Here is a 21,123-nt window from a genome sequence, read left to right on the forward strand (position 1 = left end):
CATCGTTTTTAACAGCTTCTACATCATATATGATTAACGTGTCCCCTCCCTGAAAAATCCTTTTGGCACTTTGCACAACCTCACCAGCTTTTCAGGAGCATTTTAAACAAACCCACACAACCCCTGTATGTAACAGTGTATTATTGTGTCACCAGTAATACTCAAAGTGCATCCCACCTGTCTTCCCCTGTTCAGACCTCCAGGAGTCCGGTCAACTCTTCCCAAAACTGTTGCTACATACAGTTTTGTTGTGACTCAAGGATAAATTTCACCAATGCCAAAACCAGACACAAAAGCTTTGAAGGTGTTGATAAATATTCAGTTCAATAATTTACAAAGAAAAAGGATTTATATTTTTATTCTTTCGTACTGAACTTAACTTTCAACGGTTTTCAAAAGACATAGGAATTAATTAGTATTTTGAATAGGAAAAAAGATAGACACAAAAACTAACATATAAAACAATGAGAAATTTTAAAATTTTGTTGAAAAAGATCAAAACTCCACACTGTTAGTGTACAGCTGACATACCTATCCCACAGTAAGAGGTAAAACTGCAATCCAAAGTCTTGGGAACAAGACAATACACCCCCCAGCCCATCTCTGTGGTCTTAAGTTATTCACATTTAATTGCTCTGAATTCTCAGTGTATTTAATTGAAAGACATTCAGCCCAAGACTGGTGCAGACAGAGTGCAGATGTCCATCCCATAGAAAGATGTGTTCTGAAGAGCAGAAATTTGCTACTCTTCATACATTACCTGTAGTGTTTTACCCACAAGAAACCAATACTCTTTTACATGTTTATATGGGTTTGAAGGGGTTTTTTGGTTAGTTGGTTGGCTGTTATGGCTGGCTTTTTTAGCAGCAGCAGCAGCAGCATGATCTGCTGGGGAAAAATTCCTCAGCTCCACATTCAAAGGAGAAGGCTTTGTATTGACATAGCTGCCTGAAAATCCCAGTAGCAGAAGCACACTAAATAAACATACCTAGACCCAGAAGAAATAATGGCATTATATCATAACTGTTAATAAATAAATGTGCACTACCCTGAACAGCCACATTAACATCATTCAGCACCAGTTTGACAGCAATTTGTAAATTCACCCATTGTAATAACTCACATAACTTTCCAGGGTGAAAATTTTCCCCTTGACAGAACTTTGCTGTTCAGCTGAAATAATTTCCCGTATATTCCATTTTTCATCCAACAGTGAAAGATCTTGGTTGGGAACAAAAGCTTGTTTGCCACCTTCAGAGGCAGCAAACCACCAAATAGGATTTATTTGTGCACACATGTAAGGAAGCAGCATAACATTCACTCAGTGCTGAAAACCACCCCGACCCAGGCAGTGAATTCCCCGGGAAGTGAGCACAAGATGAAATCAAGGATGTGCCGTGGAAACAGGCAATGCTTGCATCTGCACATCTGCACCCTCCTCCTCACAATTCACACCCATGAGGTAACACCCCTCCAAAATGAATATATCACCTGACAGGCAGAAACCACCTCATTTCACAGAAGCTGTCAGCTTCACTGTGTCCCCTCCGAAGTGCTGGACCCAAACACACATCAGGCTTTTGTGCTCACTTGGGTTTTCAACCACAAAATGAAAATGGTGATTGGGCCGGAGTTGAACTCTTCCTTAATGGAGGTCAGTAGGATCACCACCCCTGATTTCAAACACTACTCATCATATTTTGGGATTAATATGCAAATGGCCTAGCCTGGAAGCTAGTCAAGAGCCATCACAAAGTGCAGTGCTGCAGTTCAGGTGTTCCAAAAGGACTCATATGAACCGCAACTCTAAAGTGAAAAATTGAACTCGGTGTCTATTTTTAAATCATATTCATTTACCAGCCATTAAGTAAAGAAACACATTTTGAAAGGGTTTGTTTGTTTTATAACAATTCCCTAATCTGAAAAGTCTCTTAAAACTGTATTCTCTGATCCTGATGAAAAGTCATCCATGAGTGACGCACTCTGAGCTACCCCAGATTCTCACAGTGCAGCAATAAAAAAGAACTTCAAAGAGATTCTTGTTTCCCCAAGCACATTCTTCTGCACAAAATTCATTAGCTGCCCATGTTCGCCAGAAATCAATGCCTACAACCTACACTCGCTTTTGAATTGTTATTTTTTCCTCTGCAAAGGACAGAAGTCCTGCTCTGCTTTTACTGGCCAAGATCCCAAACCGCTTGTCCTACAAAAAATAACCAAGTGCTTGTCAGTTCCTGGTTAGGAATAATGCTGTGAAGAATTTATATTATGGTATTCTCACAAAGATTTGAGTTTATCCAAGGTTAATTCTGTGCAAAAGGTCTTTGGCTTCTGAACTGGATAAAATATGTTTCTGAAGTAGCTTTGGAAATGCAAATGCCTGTTCTTAACAAAATGAGGTGTTTAGATATTTGAACTCGTTACTTTGAGGGGGCAATTAGCAACACACCTTGGATTTGCAGTTAATCTGTTTTCATTCCTCATTAATGCCACAGCCTTTGCAAAGACATGATAGCACAAGGCCTTGTGATGGCATTATGACACTGACATCTTAATTAACTTTTGCAAACTGAAATTTGTAAGGTTCCCCAGGTGATGCATACATCAAAATGGCACCTGTTTTCTGACAGAAGTTAAGATAATCCCACATCGAATCCAAAACAGGTTTTTTACCATGCAAAGAACCAAACCTTAACTATGCATTTAAAAACACTTTTAAACATTTACACAATTATTTTTTGCTTGTCATCTTCCCCAGCAAAACTGAGAAATGTTGGAACATCACAGCAGAACATTTCTGCTGTCATATTTACAGCAAGCCTTTGAAGCACCCATGTTACAAACTCCTCTCAAGGTTTCCAACTTTATTTTTATAAATCAGAAAGATCAAGTAGTTCACACAGAGCTTCAGATTAATGCAAAATTGCAGTATTTATCCCTGTCAAAATTCTAAATTTACCCAGAAAGCCAGAACATACTGAAAAACCTGTGTTTTCTTACCACAGAACTACAGTATCACAACTTCCTTCACTCTAATTCCATTAACAAATGGCTCAAGACTTTGCCAAAGGGATCAGAGCTTAGTTTTCAGAACACCATTTGCTTGGATATAATATTGCTGACACAGAGGCACCTTTTGCCCATCCTTGGTGGATAGCAGGGCGAGTATGAAAACACTTGAAATCCTGGAGCAGAACTTTGGAGGTTTTCTACTTCTACGGTATGAAAAGCAAATGTTTGCAGACTATGGCACTTCTTTTGAGGTTTTACCATATATATGTCTATGCAAGATGCACAAGTGTTCTCCTAATAGATCCAAGGATTTGAGAGCAAATCCAAGAAGGCTTCTGTGTTGGGTATTATTTTTAGGAAAAAAACACAACTTCATGCAAATTATCAAGGTCACTTTGTTAGAAACAAAGATCAACCCTAGCCCTGGTTTCAAAAACTTGTGGGGGTAAGGAGAAAGCCAACAAGGACAGAAGGGAAGCACAGCAGAGCAGTCATGACACAGAAGCAGGTGTGATGCCACCTGTGGAGCCTCAGCACCCTCCAGGTGCTCCTTTGGGACGCCAGGGAGGAGGGTCCTCACAACAATCCATCTCCTCAGCCTGGACACTCTCCTGCCCACCCACCTGGGTCCCACAAGACCCTCCGGGACTGGTCAGGCTCAGGAGCACAATCAGGTCTGCAGTAACAGGTTTGTTTATAATTAGTGTGGAATTCACCTAGAATGCAGCTCCCAAACACAACAGCAGCTGGGAAAACTCCAATGGGTAAGGCAGAGGCGTGAAGGAAAATGTGTCACTTCTGAGCTACCTTCTAAGGAGAGAACTTAGTCCCTAGACCTGTAAAACAAAGCACAGGGCCTGAGAGCTGCAGGGAGCAGGAAGACCAGGGGAGTCCTCTCTGCCATGAGCTCAGATCTACATTTCCTGCCCTCACATAAGATAATCAAACTTGACAAACTCCCCAGGTGCCATCACCAGGGACTATAATTTTTTATTTAGTGTGTTCTTCACCGTGGGGCAGCGTTTCAGATCTCTGACAACTGCAGGCAATGAAGAGAAGCAGCTGAGACTTGGGGAAATACATGTTGCATAAGAGGAACTCTCCCTCTCCTCTCTCAAAGAAGGAATTTACAAACTGAGATTTAAAGCAGATGAAATGCTTCAAAGCCAACATGTTTCTCCTTCCTGCAAATACTGTAAACCCAACCATTTTAATAACCTAGACAGCCAGCCTATCTCTTGCTTGGCATTCACTCAGCCTCATACCTAAAAAAGCTGGAGTGAATCCTAATTTTGTCTTTTCTTCTCTATCTTGTTGAGGCTCTGAACTGCTGAACTTCCTTACTATGATTCAACCATGACATTTGAATGATACTTATCAGCAGAAACCCCCCAGACACATTATTTATCATTAAGAAACAGATTCCCTCTGCAAAATCAAATACAAAAATGCTTCATGTACACTATATAATGCGTGCTCTGAAGTACATATAGAAATAGGTCTGCAATAGAACACTATTAAACAAGGTACTGATGCATTTTTTTAAGTCAGTTCAGTATCTTGGGCTATGTAGGACTTTTTTTTCTGAATTCAAATCCTTTGCAGTGATGCAGAGCCACTTCTTCCTCTGTGTGCATCCTCCTCCTCCTCCCCCTCCCAGCCCTCACTCCTCCACAAGGGTTCCTTGCTTTGGAGCTGTGTCTCCCTAGGTCTGGAGCTAGCCTGGATGAGTAAAACTTGGGGAGCAATCTGCTCAGTGACCGTGTGCAGGGAACTGCATGCCAGCTCCTGGGACCTCCTGACAGCTGCCCCTTAAAGTAGTCACTGCCACTGGCTCTGGAAAAGTCCTCTTTCCCCAGTTCTGCAGATAACAAAACTCTTGGGGAACCCTTCTGAGAGAGGGACAAAGGGAGGGAGCAAAGTTAGAAAGGGCTCAACTCCCTGGGATGCACCAGAGATGAGTGCAAATAAACCCCACAATATTTAGCACATTAATGCTATTATTAGCATCACCATTTCAAAAAAAGCCCTAATTTGATCACATACTGCTGCACCACCTCAGAAGCATCCCAAACTCTTCCCCATGATATGTGCCTGGCTTCCTGCAAGGGGGATGGTGCCTGCAGCAGCTCCATCTCCAAGAACATTCACTGATGATTGTTGAGCCCTGCTTTCAGCCCCAAGGCAGGCTCCACTCAACTGCCAGAGCCATGCTTGTTCTCTTCTTTTAAAGTATTTTAATTATCACAATAACAAGGTGATGTTCTAATCCAGTAATGTTTGGTACCTTCTGCTTCCTAAACTGTCCTGCCTTGGGAGAAAATTCTAATACAGGTCTTCTATAATTTCTTGAATTACTTTATCAGCAAACCAGCACCATGTTGGGGTCTCTGGGACAGTGTTCCCCTACACAACCCCTTCTTTGTGGCCTGTGAAGTTTAGTTTCACTTTGGACTCATATCTAATTAGTTAAACATTTATATACCTTCAATCATCCAATAAAGAAGATGATACCTATTGTTCCCGAGTCTTCTGACTTAAATGAACAAATCCTCTAAAAATTGGCTGTTGATCTGTATGCGGGAAAAGATTAAAGAGATTTGCTGGATTATTCACCAAACTATTGTGTCCCTTTAATCCCAGATTTTGCTCAAAGGAGGCAAATTTATCTGCCATGCTAAAAGCTGGAATCAAACTATTGAACTTGGTGAATGACTATCAGGACAAGGGGACAGCAAACCCTGTCCCTCTGAAGAACGTGCTGTGCTGAAGGCTAACAGCAGCACAACAGCAAGGACAGCTAAACCTTTGTCCCTGGCCCTATGGCTGTGTCCCTGGCTCCTGCTCCTGGTCCATTGATGACAAATAAAGGAAACAGTGCTTGGGAAGGGTAGAAGACTTTCTGGACCTACACCTTCACTGCTGAAAGATAGGTCTCTAAATCCTGCCTACAGCTTGTCTGTATTTCAGAACATAATCTCACTAAATGTCAGCACCACATGGCAAACACCTGGCTACCTATGGACAGACACATCTTTTTGCTTTTCAGGACAATGGCAACAGCTTTATCATCCTCACTCATCCATCCCTGCAAGGATCAGCGGGGTTGGAAATGTTACAGTGCAATGTTTTTCCCAGGGTAGTGCCTTTCATACACACAAGAGCACTCTTGTAAACAAAGCAGCACCATTTCAATGCACAAAGCAGCAGCATTCTCCATGACTGGCAGGGTTATTTTGTTTTGCTGTTTGTTTGCTTCTGCGTTTTCCTTTTTTTCAGAGAGAACAAGAGTTTGTTCAACTGAGTTGGAATTAATGAGGTGCTAATTCTATTTATCCTGCTCTGCCAGTATTTCACATAATAGTGGTTTTCTGCCTTGGGAGGTCTGGGTCTTAAACAGATAGAAAAAGATGATCTGAATCAATATAGATACGAATACACATACATATCTGTGTTTTTAATGCATTGAAAATGAGCCCCATATTTTATTATAAATCCTTTATTCATAGAGAAAAACTGGCTTTCCCATGTGTACCAGAAATGAACATAGATCAGATCATTCCAAAAACTAAAGCAAACTTGGTTTTCTTCTGGGTCTAGGAAGGCAATAAAAGCATCTTAGAATTGCAGTGATGGGGGAAAGATAAATTGTGTGCTTCATGACAAATATCTCTTCAAACCAATTTAATGCTCAAAGGATTTGAGAAAGAGGTAGGAGGAGCTTTTACTTCATGGCTTTCTTTACATAGAATTTCTTCACAAACAGCTAAAACTGCTATTTAGATGTGGGATGTCACACATAAAGCATTACTAATTTCCATTTACAAGCAAATTAACTATTACAGCATAGCCTCAGAATACTACACTGGGTTTAAAGCTGAATTAGACTGTCATTACAATACATGGAGCCTAAAAATCCTAGGTTTTTCTCTATTTTGAGCTTTGCTTGCTCAGGCATCCCCCTACACAGCCTGTCCCCTGACTTCCACTGAGTTCTCTGCTTCTGAGCTTGCAGCAGTGTCCTCTTGTTCAACCCTACTTCTCCAGCACTGATTCCCTGAGGGATGGGGGGCAGAGCACAGCAGACCCCAGGTCCATGAGCTATTTACAGTCACTTTAGCCCTTTCCATTGGGAACATGCTTCAAAGTCCTTTCTTCAGGTTGGTTTCTTGATACAGCACATACACATTTGTCTTGTAGTTTACAATATGAAACTGCACTATCTGGGATCTGATTCCACTTCCCAATAAAACCCCAATTTAGGCATTGATTTGTCATGCAAAGTAGAAATGTACAATTTAGTGATGAGGTTGAGAAAGTTCAATGAATTTATGGAATTCACCTTGGCATGGAGAGACTGGTCAGCTCCCTGAGATTACTTGGTACTGGTAAATGCTTGTACATATACTTGCCTTGCTAGCAGATCATATGTGACAGGAAAGACTACTTAAAGTTTATTATTATATTCTAGTATAATTCTGACATTTCTAAATTAAAAACAGCCTGTTTCTTGTTCTTGTGGTGTTGGAGAAGCTCAAATGATCTCCAGTACAGAAAAGGTATTTTTACTTCATAGAAGCTCAGTGTTTCACATCAGGAAGTGACTTTTTTTAGCCACAGTGCACAACAGCTTCTCCTATTAATAATTCCTGGGTGCATCATGCACTGCATGCTGCAGAATCTCCTGGTGAAGTCTAATCTCACTGTCTGAGCACTGACAAGCCCTGTTCTTGTACTCATGCAGGTTTGATGAGAAAATAAGGATTGTTTAAAGAAATACAGTTTATTCTGAGTATTGAATACTTAACTCAAGTCTACACTAGTGTATTAGCCAAACAATAGGGCAGGAGCCTTTTTCAAAACAGGTTCAAGTTTCTGTGCCCCTTCCAAGAGTATTTTAAACCCCAACATTTACAACTTAACTTCCACAGAAACTGTAGCTCAATTATTGCAAGTGGACCGCTTCGTTTGCAGACCAGGTCCTACAGTTAAAGCCCAGAACTTGATTTAACAGGATGCTTCCCCCGTCAGCGCTGCATTAGGAACCAGCACGGGGATGCCAGGCCATGCTGGGTGCAGGTGGGACAGTCCCCCAGCAGTGCCACCCACTGCTCTGCCCTGACACCAGGGACACCCCACGGCTTCCCAGAGCCCTGCTGGGCCACAGAGCCACTCACAGGGGCAAAGGGGGCAGCAGGAGAAGAACTGTGGGGGTTCTGCAATGTCTTCAGGAAATCCGTAGTTATAGAGGCAGAGGCTCAAAAATAGGAAAGGGAGCACAAATAACCTGCAAGTGTCATACTAAAAGCAAGTTTTCACTAAGAAAATGCTAAAATCCGTGTACTTGGTTGTATCTGGCTTTTAAGAAAGCTTCTGAAGAATGCTGTCTGCAAAGATGCTGTTCTCATAGAAAACAAGTGTCCCAGGACATCATGTGGTAATCAACTCCTAATCTAAATATGCACATACTTCTCAAGTTTAAAAATGTATCTATTCCAAAATCTCCTTTCTGAAATCAGCACCAACTTTCCTTCCTGTGCCAATTCTATCCTGCTTTTCTGTAGAAAGCGCTTCATCTGCACTATATGGTCAGAACAAATGTCATAAATACTGCTTACTAGCTTCTATATTGTCAAGAGCTATTAAAAAATATGCAAGAGACCCTACTCCCTCTCACAGACCAGATAAAGAAATATACTACCATGCAACATTTTGGATAGAAGTAATCAGGAGTATCATGTCTAAAAGGGATAATTAAAAGGAAAATAATAGTAATTGTAATAATAATAGTAATAGTAGTAGTAGTAATAATAATAACAATAACAACAACAACACCACATCATAATAATAATAATAATAATAATAATAATAATAATAATAGTAGTAGTAGTAGTAGAATCCTGATTTAAACCTTGGCAGTTCCATGTGACAAAGTGTTTAGAGAAAACATCTATATCATTTTGGATTAACGCTGATTAAGCTTAACAGTTATTCTATGAGAGGTGACAAAAATATACCCTTACAAGTAAAGGGGACAGATTTTAGTTCTTATGTGATAAAAGCTGCCTAACTAATCCAATACTTCTATAATTTCCAGGGACACTGCTTTAATGCTGCACATTGCTTGTCTTCTAAAATATTGCCAGGTTCTTGCTGATGCAAGTGATACAGGCACAGCCTCCAGAGCATTTTGGCAATTTTACCTCATAGTTAAAGTACACAACAGTCCAATTTTGTTAACTCAGCTTCATACCCTCTAAGACCAATTTCTGTCATCTTCTACACTAGATTCAGAGCAGTGTTTATTCTCCATAGCATACATCATCTCTAGGAGCACAGCTATCAGTGCAGCAAGTCCTCTTGCACATTCTCCTGGAACATCTGAAATCTGCCGCTTAAAAAGGTCTCAGTGGGATTAGCAAAAAACAACATTCTCCTTCAAGAAACACACAGCGCACATAGAAGAGAAAACTGGCAAAGCTACATAGGTAAAGGTAACCCAAAGCAATCATCCTTACTTGTGCAAGGTTTGAGAGGGCCGGTCATTTTTCTCCAGTTGTCCATAGCAGCTCGTTCTTGCCTCAGGAATGAAGGAGTACTTTTCCAGCATGGCTGATGCAGCAGTAGCAATAACCCCAAGGCCATCCCGTACCCGAGCTTCTAAACTGTAGTCCCACTCATCATAAGCTGCTGAAATGAGTCCTGAAGGAAACTCCTTGGGAGTGATTTCTGTGTTACCACTAACCAGGCTGGGAACTATCCAAAAGAAATCATAGCCAGTAAGGCCCAGGGACCGAGCCTCATCCAGGATGTAGACAGCTTCATCCTTGGAACAATACAGCAGGATGACAGATGAATGGATTTTCTTCAGCTGAATTTGGGTCTTGGCATCTCCAAAGGCAGTATCAAGTATGATGACATTCTGCATGTCCCAGCCCACAAAACTGTTTTCCACGGTAGTCTTAATGACATTGATGAAATCTCGATATCCAGGGAAAGTGGTGGTCACCAGAGAGAACACGTGCCAGTCATAATCCTGCATGATCTTCAGCATGATAATGGCTTCTTGCTGGATGGAAGCCCCAAACTGGAAGAACGTGGACATGACATCCTAGAATACCAAACAGAGCAAGAGATTAGTCACTTGGTACAACTTCAAAGGGAACAGAATCTCTAATGCTTTCTGTTCTACCAGAGCTGCCAAACTTCCATTGCATTCCAGTTACTTTCTGTGGTTTAATGTTTTCAGATCATCAGTAAGCAACACTGATTATGGTAAGCTACTTAAAGCTAACTGGAATATTTGCCAAAAAGTTACAAACAGATATTTACATAGGAAATTTCCAAGTGCTGGATCACTTGAAGACAAGAAATCAAATCAGTAGCTCCTGAGGAAGCTCCCTGGGGACAGCCACCCACAGTTAAACAACTCTCCAGCACAAAGTTCTACACTCCTGTAAATGTATGAATGCAACCCAACAAACTCACACCAGTCTGTAGTTACAATGGAAACAAACTGCAATGCACATGCTGTATAGATGCTGGAGGAGCTCTGTACTTCCAGACATGATGTCTGAGGGTGACTTCATTTCCAAGGTTCACTAGACTTGGTGGAAGCTTTCAGACTCTGCAGAAGCAGATTTTCTGTCCCCAGAGACTGAGTTCACTGCTGGTCCTGCTCCACTCAGAGCACACAGCCCATTGATGCCTGATAGAGAATTAACAGGATGGGACACCAAGGACAACCAGAAATCTGTCAGTGTCCTCATTAAAGGACTTAAATGGAAATAACTTCAAACAATGGCCTCGGAGTCCGGAATTGCCTGTAATGTTGCCCAACACTGATTTGTTTCTAATATTTGTCTTATGATTTACAGAATTCATAATATTTTATACAGCACAAGGGCAGGTCCTGCTTATTTTAACACCAGAAACAGGCAGCACAATTAATTCTGTTGGCAATAAATTTCCAAACACTTTCAGTGGTCTGTTTTTACTGTTTTTACTAAGTTGCTGTGAGATCTAAATCTATTTTTTAATTTTACATTCTGCATTTACATACAATAATTAGAGTGACAAAACTATACATGAGAAGCCATATAGTTCTTTATTTTTATTTTACGTCAGTATTTATTCTTGACCAGTAGGAGCAACTTATTTGCATCATTTTCAGACACAGAAAGCATGAACTCCGGGAGAAACAAAAGCGTATGATTTAAAAATAAGATATGAATCATTCAAAATTTCTTATGCAGGCTTCTGAAGGAAGACACATACAGTGCTTTTAATTTAGAGTTTTATGATCATAGTCACAAACTGCTATCCTATTTTACACTTGGAGGGAACAGAAACAGATTAACCGATTTGGGTTTCATGGCAGGGTGGTGTTAAACATACAAATATTAGTGAGAATGATAGCTCAGGTCTGCAAGCTCTGCAAATATATTCCAGGAAAACAGTCTACTTTTTTAATAGAAGATGAGGAGTGTTATTACTTTCCAAGTGTTAAGAAGCTGACACCAGGATTTTATATAGCTTGACAGCAATAAAAGTCTTACAACTTGTGTCAGACCCTGAAGACTGATATTGAAGGTATAAAACACACACTGCTGGTGGTAATGAAATCATCTGCCATGGTTTCTTTGGCACCTCAGTGATGACATTCTGAATGCCAGAGACAGATTTGAAATGTTTTGGGTTAATTACAAATGTTATAAAATATGTTTTAGAGAAGAATTGAATCAGGAATATTTGACTGCTGAATTCTTCTAGGGGCTATTTCCTGGTGACCTACACTAGTTAAAAACCAGCAAACAAGAATTTCATGGGGGGACTCTCACAGCTAAAGGAATCCAGCATCCAGAAAAGCTGCTCAGAGACAGCATTTAATTATTTAACTACTGATTTACTACTGCAAAGTAAAGTAGATATCTAGAGACAGTGCTTCGAATCCATCTTCGTTGCAGCTCCTAACTGAGCATAAAAAAATACTGTAATGCAAAGCCAATCACTTCAGTTTTCCTCTCCAACTCTTATCTTGCTTTCCATTTATTATTATGGTAAATCACAGTAAAAAGTAAAATCATTTACAGTAGATTAAGTAGATTATGTCCATCATATCCTTTCACTCTTCCCCCTTTCTATATGTGTTTTATAGCAAAGGAATAATTCTGGTCCTTTGTGCATCACAAGGAACTTCTCCAATGATGCAACTGAAGTATTTGAGGACAAAAAACAATTGCATGGACATTTTCAAGTGTGACCTTTCTAACTAGTAAATGCAGATTTTTAACCTAGAGCAGTCCCTGGCATCTTCCCTGGCAATTAAGAACAGTCTTGAGCACAATGCTCTGCGTCACACCATTGCAGCAGGCTGACAACAAGAGAGAAGTAATAAAAGTAAATCCTTTCCTTTTGTAAATATTGTGTTAGAAAAACAGTTTATGAAAGGAGTTTTAGACATTTTTGTAAAGGTCACACCCGTATCACAAGAACCCATTTCCTATAATTGTGAATGCGAAGTCTAGTCAAAATCAGGCAGTCATAATCAATTTGTGATTAAAATGCTGAATAACTTGTGAAAAGAAGTTTGGATCCAGTAAGAATGGAGACACCAACATCATAAATGAGATTCTCATCCGAAGAAATTCCATGTAACTGCACTGACTTCACTGGATGCTTTTATAGAGCTGAAGATCTGACTGTGTATTTGCAAGGCATTTGAAACAGATGGAAGATTACAAGGAAATTGCAGCCTTGGGAACTTCAGCAGATACTTAAATGACTATAAGGAGAATATTCAAGGACATATCTATTAAACTAGGGGAAGGAAGGGTGAAATTTAGTGCAGAAATAGTAAATAAATAAATAAAACTTTAACAGATTCAACTATTGCATTCTTAAACATCCACAGAGCTTTTCATTTTGGGAGGTTTTAAGCTTCATATTCATTTCAAAAAGCATTATTATTCCTCTGCTTTATACAGACTTAAATTCCATATGTGTAGTAAAATACTAAGTTCCAATTTTCTATATTCAAATGCAAACTAGAGTGATGTTTGTAAAAAAACACAATTAATCAGTTTTTTCATTTAATTGACATCTTGTCATGTATTGAGACATCCATCTAAATCATTGCTGTAGTAGGAATACAGATGTAATACCAGAGGTGCTTTGAATGCATGCCAATTTTTTTTTTTCATTCCTCAGTGTTTCCAACTATTAAGACTACTGATGGAGGTTGCAAGGAAGGAGTATAATTTATCCAGAGCAAGAAAATTTTTTACAGAGGAATTTCTCAGATAAATCTCAAAGCATGACAATCCCAAGATGTTACACTTGGTAAAAGTCCAGTTGGAAGAAATAGTTTTCTAACTTCTTAGCTAGATTCCACCACATCCATGTGAACAAAAAACAGCAATGAAAAGAGAAGGTAAAGAGCAAAATAAAACTTCTCATTTCTTTCTGTCTTGTACATGAGTGTACAGTTTAAAGCAAAACATCTCCCCGTATGTTTCCCAACAGAAGGAAGTAATCCTTCAATTTGCTTCTTGCTTAACATTATTCCTAAATTCCGTATGTGACAATGTTCTGTCCTTGCAGGAGAAGATTTCAGTATTCCCACGCTTGTGCACAAAGCAGCCCAGCTCTCCCTGCTGCTGTCCTTTCATAGATTAATATATTAGAGTAAGTTGTTTTTAATTAGTGCACCAGGTCTATAAATCTGTCACTGTTGTCAGAATTGTACATTTTGCTTTCCAATTCCAGCAGATTACAGGAATATTTCTCTGGAAACCTCATCCTCAGCAATTTTCATGTCATCTGAATTTCCCAGCTCCGGCTTTTCCAGGATCTTACTGGATCCAGCTGCTGTAAGAGCTGAGGTGAGACCTGCTGGTACTTTGTGCCTGCCAGGGAAAGGGCTGCAGGAGCTGCTCAGTTGAGGAAAGAAATACTTGTTATCTAAACTAGTGTACCTTTTGTTAAATGAAAATTAAGCTCTAAACCAGAACAAAACTGGGGTTAACACTGAACCAAATCAATTTTCCACTCTGCAGACATAGCGAGGGGCAGTCACTTCAGTGGTAAGAAAATATTATGACAGGAAGGAAAAACCAGTATGAAAGAGAGCTTAAAAAGCAATCCAGAGAATGACTTTATTCAAAGAGCAATAAGATTATCATGACAGGACTACAAGTAGGACTTCAAAGTTATCTTAATTGCTTCATTCTTTCTCTCTTTCACAGAGATCAGCAAAAATAATTTTCCTCTGATTTTACACCACTGTAAATCAGACATTCCGTTCTCATAAAGATTTATGGCATGTGGTGCCAAGTCTCCATACACAGTGCAAGCTGTTCTCTGTTTAATGAAATATAGTAGTTATTTGTCATTTCTATAAAGACTGGAAAAAATAAAAGCCAGAGTTTAGTCATGAATTCAACTGAATAATTTAGTATCACATCAAAAATATACTGAATAAAATTGTTTGTGCTGATCTCAAATGTAGGTAAAAAATGCATCTTGCAGGGTGTTAACTCGGTACCATTTTTATTGGATTACTTGAAGTGGTGCATTGATTCCCTGGTAAACATGAAGTGAATTGCATTTCTCTGCCATGAATATCCAGGCCCCAGTCACAGTTTTCCTTTGTGGAAGGGCACAAACCCATGCCAAACTTTCAGTAAATGGAAGCACTGAAGTGGAAGAGCTGAAAGGAAAACCTTTCCTCCAAGACACCCTGCATGTTTTTGAATTCTTAAGTTATTAAATTCCGCCTCTATTCATTAAGAGATAGGGCACGTAATTCCCAACACAAACAGCTCACTGAGGTGCCCAGGGACAAAACTCCTCCAATTATCACCATGGGAGCAATTTGAGGGAGATTATACAAAAATTTGTACTTTCACTCAAAGCATAGCAACATGTGAGGGTGGCAATAATTTACTCATTCTTACAAAAAGCAGAAAATACTTGTTTCCAAAGGACCTGACGCCACTCTGGCCTCACACATGGTAAAAACAGAGCCAGAAAAAGGGTGGAAATTTTCTTACTCTCTAATTTTACTGGTGCAAATGCACAGCTACAAAAGGTATAAAGGCCAGCTACAAGGACAAACCAAGGTCTTACTTTTTATTTAAAAGTTTGCTCTCTGAGAGGATCATTGAAGTTAGAAAAGGGCAGTAGAAAGCAAGGGAATACATTATGGCTTTCCAACATCTCACATGTCCCTTTTCATTATTTCACGGAATAAATATCAGAGAAACATGATTTCAAAAGGTTACCACTGGCTTAATCAAGCATGTTCTTTCCCATTTCCAGAGGGAGTCTGCAGAAATCCATTTCACAAAGAATTCTGTATTTTTTTAGGTCATGGCTTCATCCTAAGAATTTTGTTAGGTAACAGGTTTTGTGGTGGTTTTTTTGCCCTTTTTAATACATCCATTTAATGCTATACTACATATTTGGCTTATCTAGGCCTGTTACAAGAGCTGAAGTTTGTCTTTTTTTTTGTCTTTTTTTTTTGTACCAGAACAGCAAATAAACAAAGAGAAAGGAATGAGAACAGTGTTTCTAGGTGTCACATCTAATGAAAGTAACTCACTGTGTGATTATGTGAAATAACCTAATTATGGAAGATGACTAGTTTTGCACAGAACTCATGAGCCATTCCTGGTATGGAACTTACTCAACATCTGGGTTTTAACACATCTGTTTTCTTTCACAGATTGTTCAACCACTGGAAATTACGGTGGCTCAATGTGAGCTCCTGATCAACCAGGACAGACAGGTGGAAAATGCTTTCAAAGACTGAAATGAGCCAGCAAGCCTGTGAGCAGGCAGTAAAATCCTGAACAGATTCACATGAATCAGCAGGGATTTTGGGGTGGTCATTTGATGGAAAGTTTAACAAGATGCCTCCTTTCTAGACTTTTGTTTCCACAGTTACAGAAATGCTTTACACTGTGAACAATTCAATGAGGAAGGGCAAAATTATGCATCTACAAGACAGCAATATGGAGCTGCTCTGCTATTTGGCTAAGTAACAGCTATTGTGCAGCTTTTGGGGTCAAAAAGAACCCTAACATAAGAAATAGAATACTGATGCCTCAAAGAATAAAAGGGAGAATAAAAAGTAATTTCAAAAAAAATCTATTTATTTTGTACATTTAAGTATTTCTTGAATATAAATCATTGACTCTTTAACCTAAGCTGGGTCACGTGGTTCCATACATCAGCATTACCCTAAAATACTTTACCTTTCTTTATGGGGTTTGTAGGTAAGTACCATTTCTTGTCAGTATTTCACCCAGAATATAAATATTGAAAAATGTGTTTGACCTACTATATGGGGTAGCAAGGAGGACAGATTACAGCTGAGCATCATTTCACTTATGCCCCTCGCCATGACTGCAGATAAATCCTTTGCCATTTTCTTTTTAATTTAGATTTTTTTCATGGTTTGTATAAGCAGTGTCCTTCTGCTTTATTCATGTAATTAGTTATCACTAAATTGATGTAAGTAAATAGTCTCTTGAAGAGCCCAAGAGGACCTAATTTTCCATAGGAAAATGACTTTAAATGAGCCACAGAGCACATCTTTCACCTCAAGGAACACCTGAGTTCATCTGGAGAGCTCTTGAGTCTGTCCTTTCAGTGAAACCTCTTCAAGCAGTTGTCATGAATGAAGGGAGAGCAATCACGAAAATTAAGGACATTCCAAAGGAAAGACAGGAAAAGCAATTGCTGTGAAGTTACTCCAGTAATACTGGTGACAGTAACTGGCTTTCTACTGTGTGGGAACGTTCATCTGCCAACAATTCACATCTGAGACACCAAAACAAAATTCTGGTGACAGCATTAGGGAAAAAAATGGGGTCCTGTTCCAGCTTCCCCAATGGCAACATGAGAAAGTTTACAGCACAGTGACAGTAACTGATTCTGTACAGGTTACCTACCTGGCTGAGAAAAAAAACATGAAATGATGCAACCCAGCCCCAAGCCATGATTTTACTACAGAACTATCAAAATGCACTTGTTGGAAGGTAGAAAGCCTAGGTGCATTTTCAGACACAAAAAACACTTTTCAGACTCATAGAAGGCTATTCACCAGGTATCAGAAATAAAAAACATTAAGAGAGCATCAGTGAGCTTGTGACTTAGCCCAGTCAAAGGCCAAGACTCAGGAAATCCAGCAGGGATATACACAGGCATTTTTAGAAAGGAAAAGTCTAGGTAACTTTCCTCTCCTAGTACTGGTAGTTCCTTGCCACATAATTCATCTCTTGAACTAAAATACCATAAAAGATATAGGAAGTATGAAAGATACCAAGCAAATAAACCAGCCAGATCTCTGGCAAGTAAGTACAAATCTTTGTATATAGACTGTCCATCCCCACTATGTCTCATATTCCACTGGGGCTTTATTTACCAATGTGCCCTTTGTTTCTTACCAGTATTGAGACACTCTGCTTTTTACTACCAAGACAACATGAAAAAACAAACTGGGCTATGAGGAATACCTTACCTTCCTCCAGCTGCACTCTGTGACCCTGGAGAATCACCTATCAAATCAATTAGTTAATTCACTTTGAACTACATCTGTTCCCACAAGGCCATCACGGGTGAGCTTCTCTTGATTCATGGGCATTTTGGGGAACTTAAACGGATATAAAATCAAAATTAGGTTCCAGTGAGTTGTATTATTTCTTGAAGCAGGAAACTAGGTCTAATTATTAATCTCAAAAACAATCCTGCTGATAATGGCTATGTTTCCTGAAATAAGCCTTGTAAATGGAGTTTAACCGGGTTCAAAGTGAATCCCAGACAGCCAAGATTTGGTACAGTCAGATGGCTCTCAGACACAAAGGAAGATTCTAAAATTTCAAAGCAACTCCAAAAAGAAATAAATGAAAAAACAGTGCTTTACCTTTCTCTTTAAATAAAAAGTGAAGCTTGCCGATTCATATTTTTTAGATTTTCAATAAGTAAAATTTTATTGTAATAGTTAATACTTACTTACTTTACTGCCCCAAAGGATTATATCATTAGTCTTTAAAAAGCACAGTGGTCACATTTTGTCTGATTAACAGCTTTTTCCAGCACCAGCCTAATTAATTTTATTTTAAGAATCAGTCACCCATATTGACTTCACTCTACCACAATCGTAACTTTATACAGGCACACAAGTTACATGTTGTGTAGCCATCCACAGAACACAGAACCCAATTTACTTGACATCTTCTTGGATATCTCCTAAATTAAATTATGTAGTGGTAATATTTTCGCTAAGTAAAATTTGATGTGTTTATATTACTACTGCTATGCAATCAAGAAGTTTTGGTTGTCTGAACAACTTATGGAAACTTTCAAGAATCTACATGATGCAATAATTTCTCCCAGAACAAATTTCTATTCCAGGTATTCAGTATGCAACACACTAAGCATTTGCATAATTGTATTTCTTTAAAATGTCTTTTTCATATGTATTGTACACCCCAACCTATAGGAAAAGTTGCTTAGAACAAAGATTTAGGGTGGTTGAGGATAAGTACAATTCTCTGTTCCAATCTCTTCTCTAGTACAAGTACAGCACAAGAAAATCCTGCAATATCAAATCACAGCTCACACAACAAAATTTACGAAAATTTACAGTTTTTGCCATTAGGAGTTTTTAAAATAACATCATCCAATCTTATTAATCCTGCAAACAGAATCAAAACCTTACATACCCACAATAACACTTAAATATACTACGGCAAAGAATTCAGCATTAAATCCAAAATCAGTAACAATTTAATCCTTCCAACCAGTATGTATTGCACATGTATATAAATGTCATACACCATATAGGAAGGTAAGCCTAACTGAATATCAGTAAAAATGCTTTAAGACATCATCTTCTTATCTGCAAACATTTGGCCTCAACTGAATGCTAAAACACTTCTCATTTGTGTTGAGGATGAGAAGCCAGAGAACCATTAACTAAGTCATTTCCATACATCTCCACTTAACAAGTAAAAACGAAGGTAACAAACAACCTCCTCCTCCACCCCCTTTCACCAAATGGTGAGTATAAAACATTAGGCAAGTAAAAGAAATATAAAGCAAATTTGATTTTCTACCCTGTGCTTTTCCTTGATGAGCCAGAAGTCTTGGACCCACACCTCTGTGAACCTGCTTTGGCAGCGCTGGATCAGAGAGAGAAACCCAACAGCCAGAGACAAGCTGGGGAGGGCAGACAGACAGATGGGAAGGAATTTTTTAAGAGGAAGAGTTCAAGGGAACTATTCCAAGCAGCTTTCCATGGCAACAGAGATTTGTAGGATAAATTTAAGTATCAGGGGAAGATAAGAGATTGAAGACTCTTGATCTCTTCAAGAAGACAGGCATTTTGGTTCCCCAGGTAGACCAGGTGCTAAACAAGAAGAGGTGCAAGCCTGACTCACTTGCCTTGGGAAAGCAAAGTGACAAAACCTTTGTAACTCATTCAAAGCTCATATACTGCTTTTAAATTCTTGGAGGAAGTGTTTCACAGTGCTCAGAATACTCCTCTGCTCTGAGGTACAATCAGCAGATCTGAAGAAGGGACTGTACTCAGGGGAAATTCCATTTTATGCTTATCCTTTCTATTCTCCTTTTCAGGCACCATCTTCGGCCACTGGGCAAAACTGCAGCTGCTCTTGTATTATGTTAATGATGCATTCTCAGAGTGAGGGATCAGCCTATCAATCTAGAAATGAACTGCCTTTTCCACTGTACTTTTAAGAGCAGCAGGTCAGAAGCAAGTTACAAAATTTCTGATATGTGATCTAAATCTGTACTGACATATCACCCTGGCTCAAGAGGAGAGGGGGACTAACTGCTTATCCTTAGAATTAATCCTACTGATAAGAAAGCAGCACAAACTACACCAACAATGAACGGTATTTCACTGGTACTCACTGCAGAGCCTTTGAACAATCACAAAACAAATCATCTTTGCGTTAAAGCAGTTGCAAGGGCTCCAGTGCTCAGAGCTAGTGCACCCACAGCAGAAGGAGCACAGGAAGGCTCTGGAATTCAGCTGCAGGCAGATCCAGCTGTTTCACCCATCACTGTGGAACCCAGGTAAGGACATAAGCATTCACTGCATTCTGTGCGGTAACCTAACAGAAATGTGCAGACAAAAAACTCTAATGCACCAACATTTGCTGACTCTACCCACACTGTTCCACACATTTGACTTTAATCTACATTTTCATTTTGGCATTCTGTTTAAGGATGCACCAATTTATTTGGTTGCAAGAATATCATACATCAAGAGATTTGCCAAGCATTATTCCCATAAGCAAATAATATTCCGGGCAGAAAAGCTTTACAACATATATTCAAATTACTGAGACTTTACATGGGCAGTAAAACTATTTCTTCTGTGAAATAGCTTAGCTTGTTACTTTTCCTTAGTTATGCAGAGGCAAAATATCTTTAAGCATGGTTCTGATTTACAGTAAATATTGGAGGGGAAACATAACATCAAGAAAGGAAATGTTCAAAATACTATTTATCTCCTTACAAGGCATAATTCTGTCTAGAAATCATTATAGATTTAACAGTCATACGACATACTGTAAATGCTGCAGTGCTACAGCAAGCTGAGTATCTCATTTCTAGCTATAAAAAAAAAGTTTGCATAATGTGAAGAGAACTGAAGACATCTTCCTTAACCTCCACGATATCTCTGAAGAGAGAAACATCAAAATCCTTCTACTGAACACAAATAAGTAACAAAATTTATTATATGGGTTGATGGCTTTAAGGCCACAAATTTTTATTAGTTGCATGTGACAACAGAAAGCATGCAGCATTTTCCTGGGTAGGTACTACACCAAAAAAATAGATTACTTCCATTACTTCAATGAAAATATTAAATTATAATTTGTGTTTTTCCAACCTAGGTATGAAACAAAAAGGATTTGAAGCTAATCTTGGTATATGCTGCAACAGTTAGATTTTTTTTCACGTATCCATTGTGCAATTAAATTGCAAATGCCATTATATCTAAGTTCAATGGGAGCTCAGCGTGCTCAAAAGTCTTCAGGGGTAGGTTTGCTTAGGCAGAAAGGAGCATCT

The 21,123-nt window shown here is 39.1% G+C and overlaps 1 protein-coding gene across 1 annotated transcript in view; it reads right to left on the bottom strand.

Annotated features, from left to right (window-relative positions):
- The window catches only part of GRIN2A (glutamate ionotropic receptor NMDA type subunit 2A), a 155,861-nt gene that overhangs the window by 52,221 nt on the left and 82,517 nt on the right, over positions 1–21,123 (bottom strand). The window contains exon 3 of the mRNA XM_062503501.1: positions 9,531–10,123. Within this exon, the coding sequence (XP_062359485.1) occupies positions 9,531–10,123 (593 nt within the window). The remainder of the gene's footprint in view (positions 1–9,530; positions 10,124–21,123) is intronic.

Source organism: Cinclus cinclus, chromosome 16, assembly GCF_963662255.1.
Source record: "Cinclus cinclus chromosome 16, bCinCin1.1, whole genome shotgun sequence".
NCBI lineage: Eukaryota > Metazoa > Chordata > Aves > Passeriformes > Cinclidae > Cinclus > Cinclus cinclus.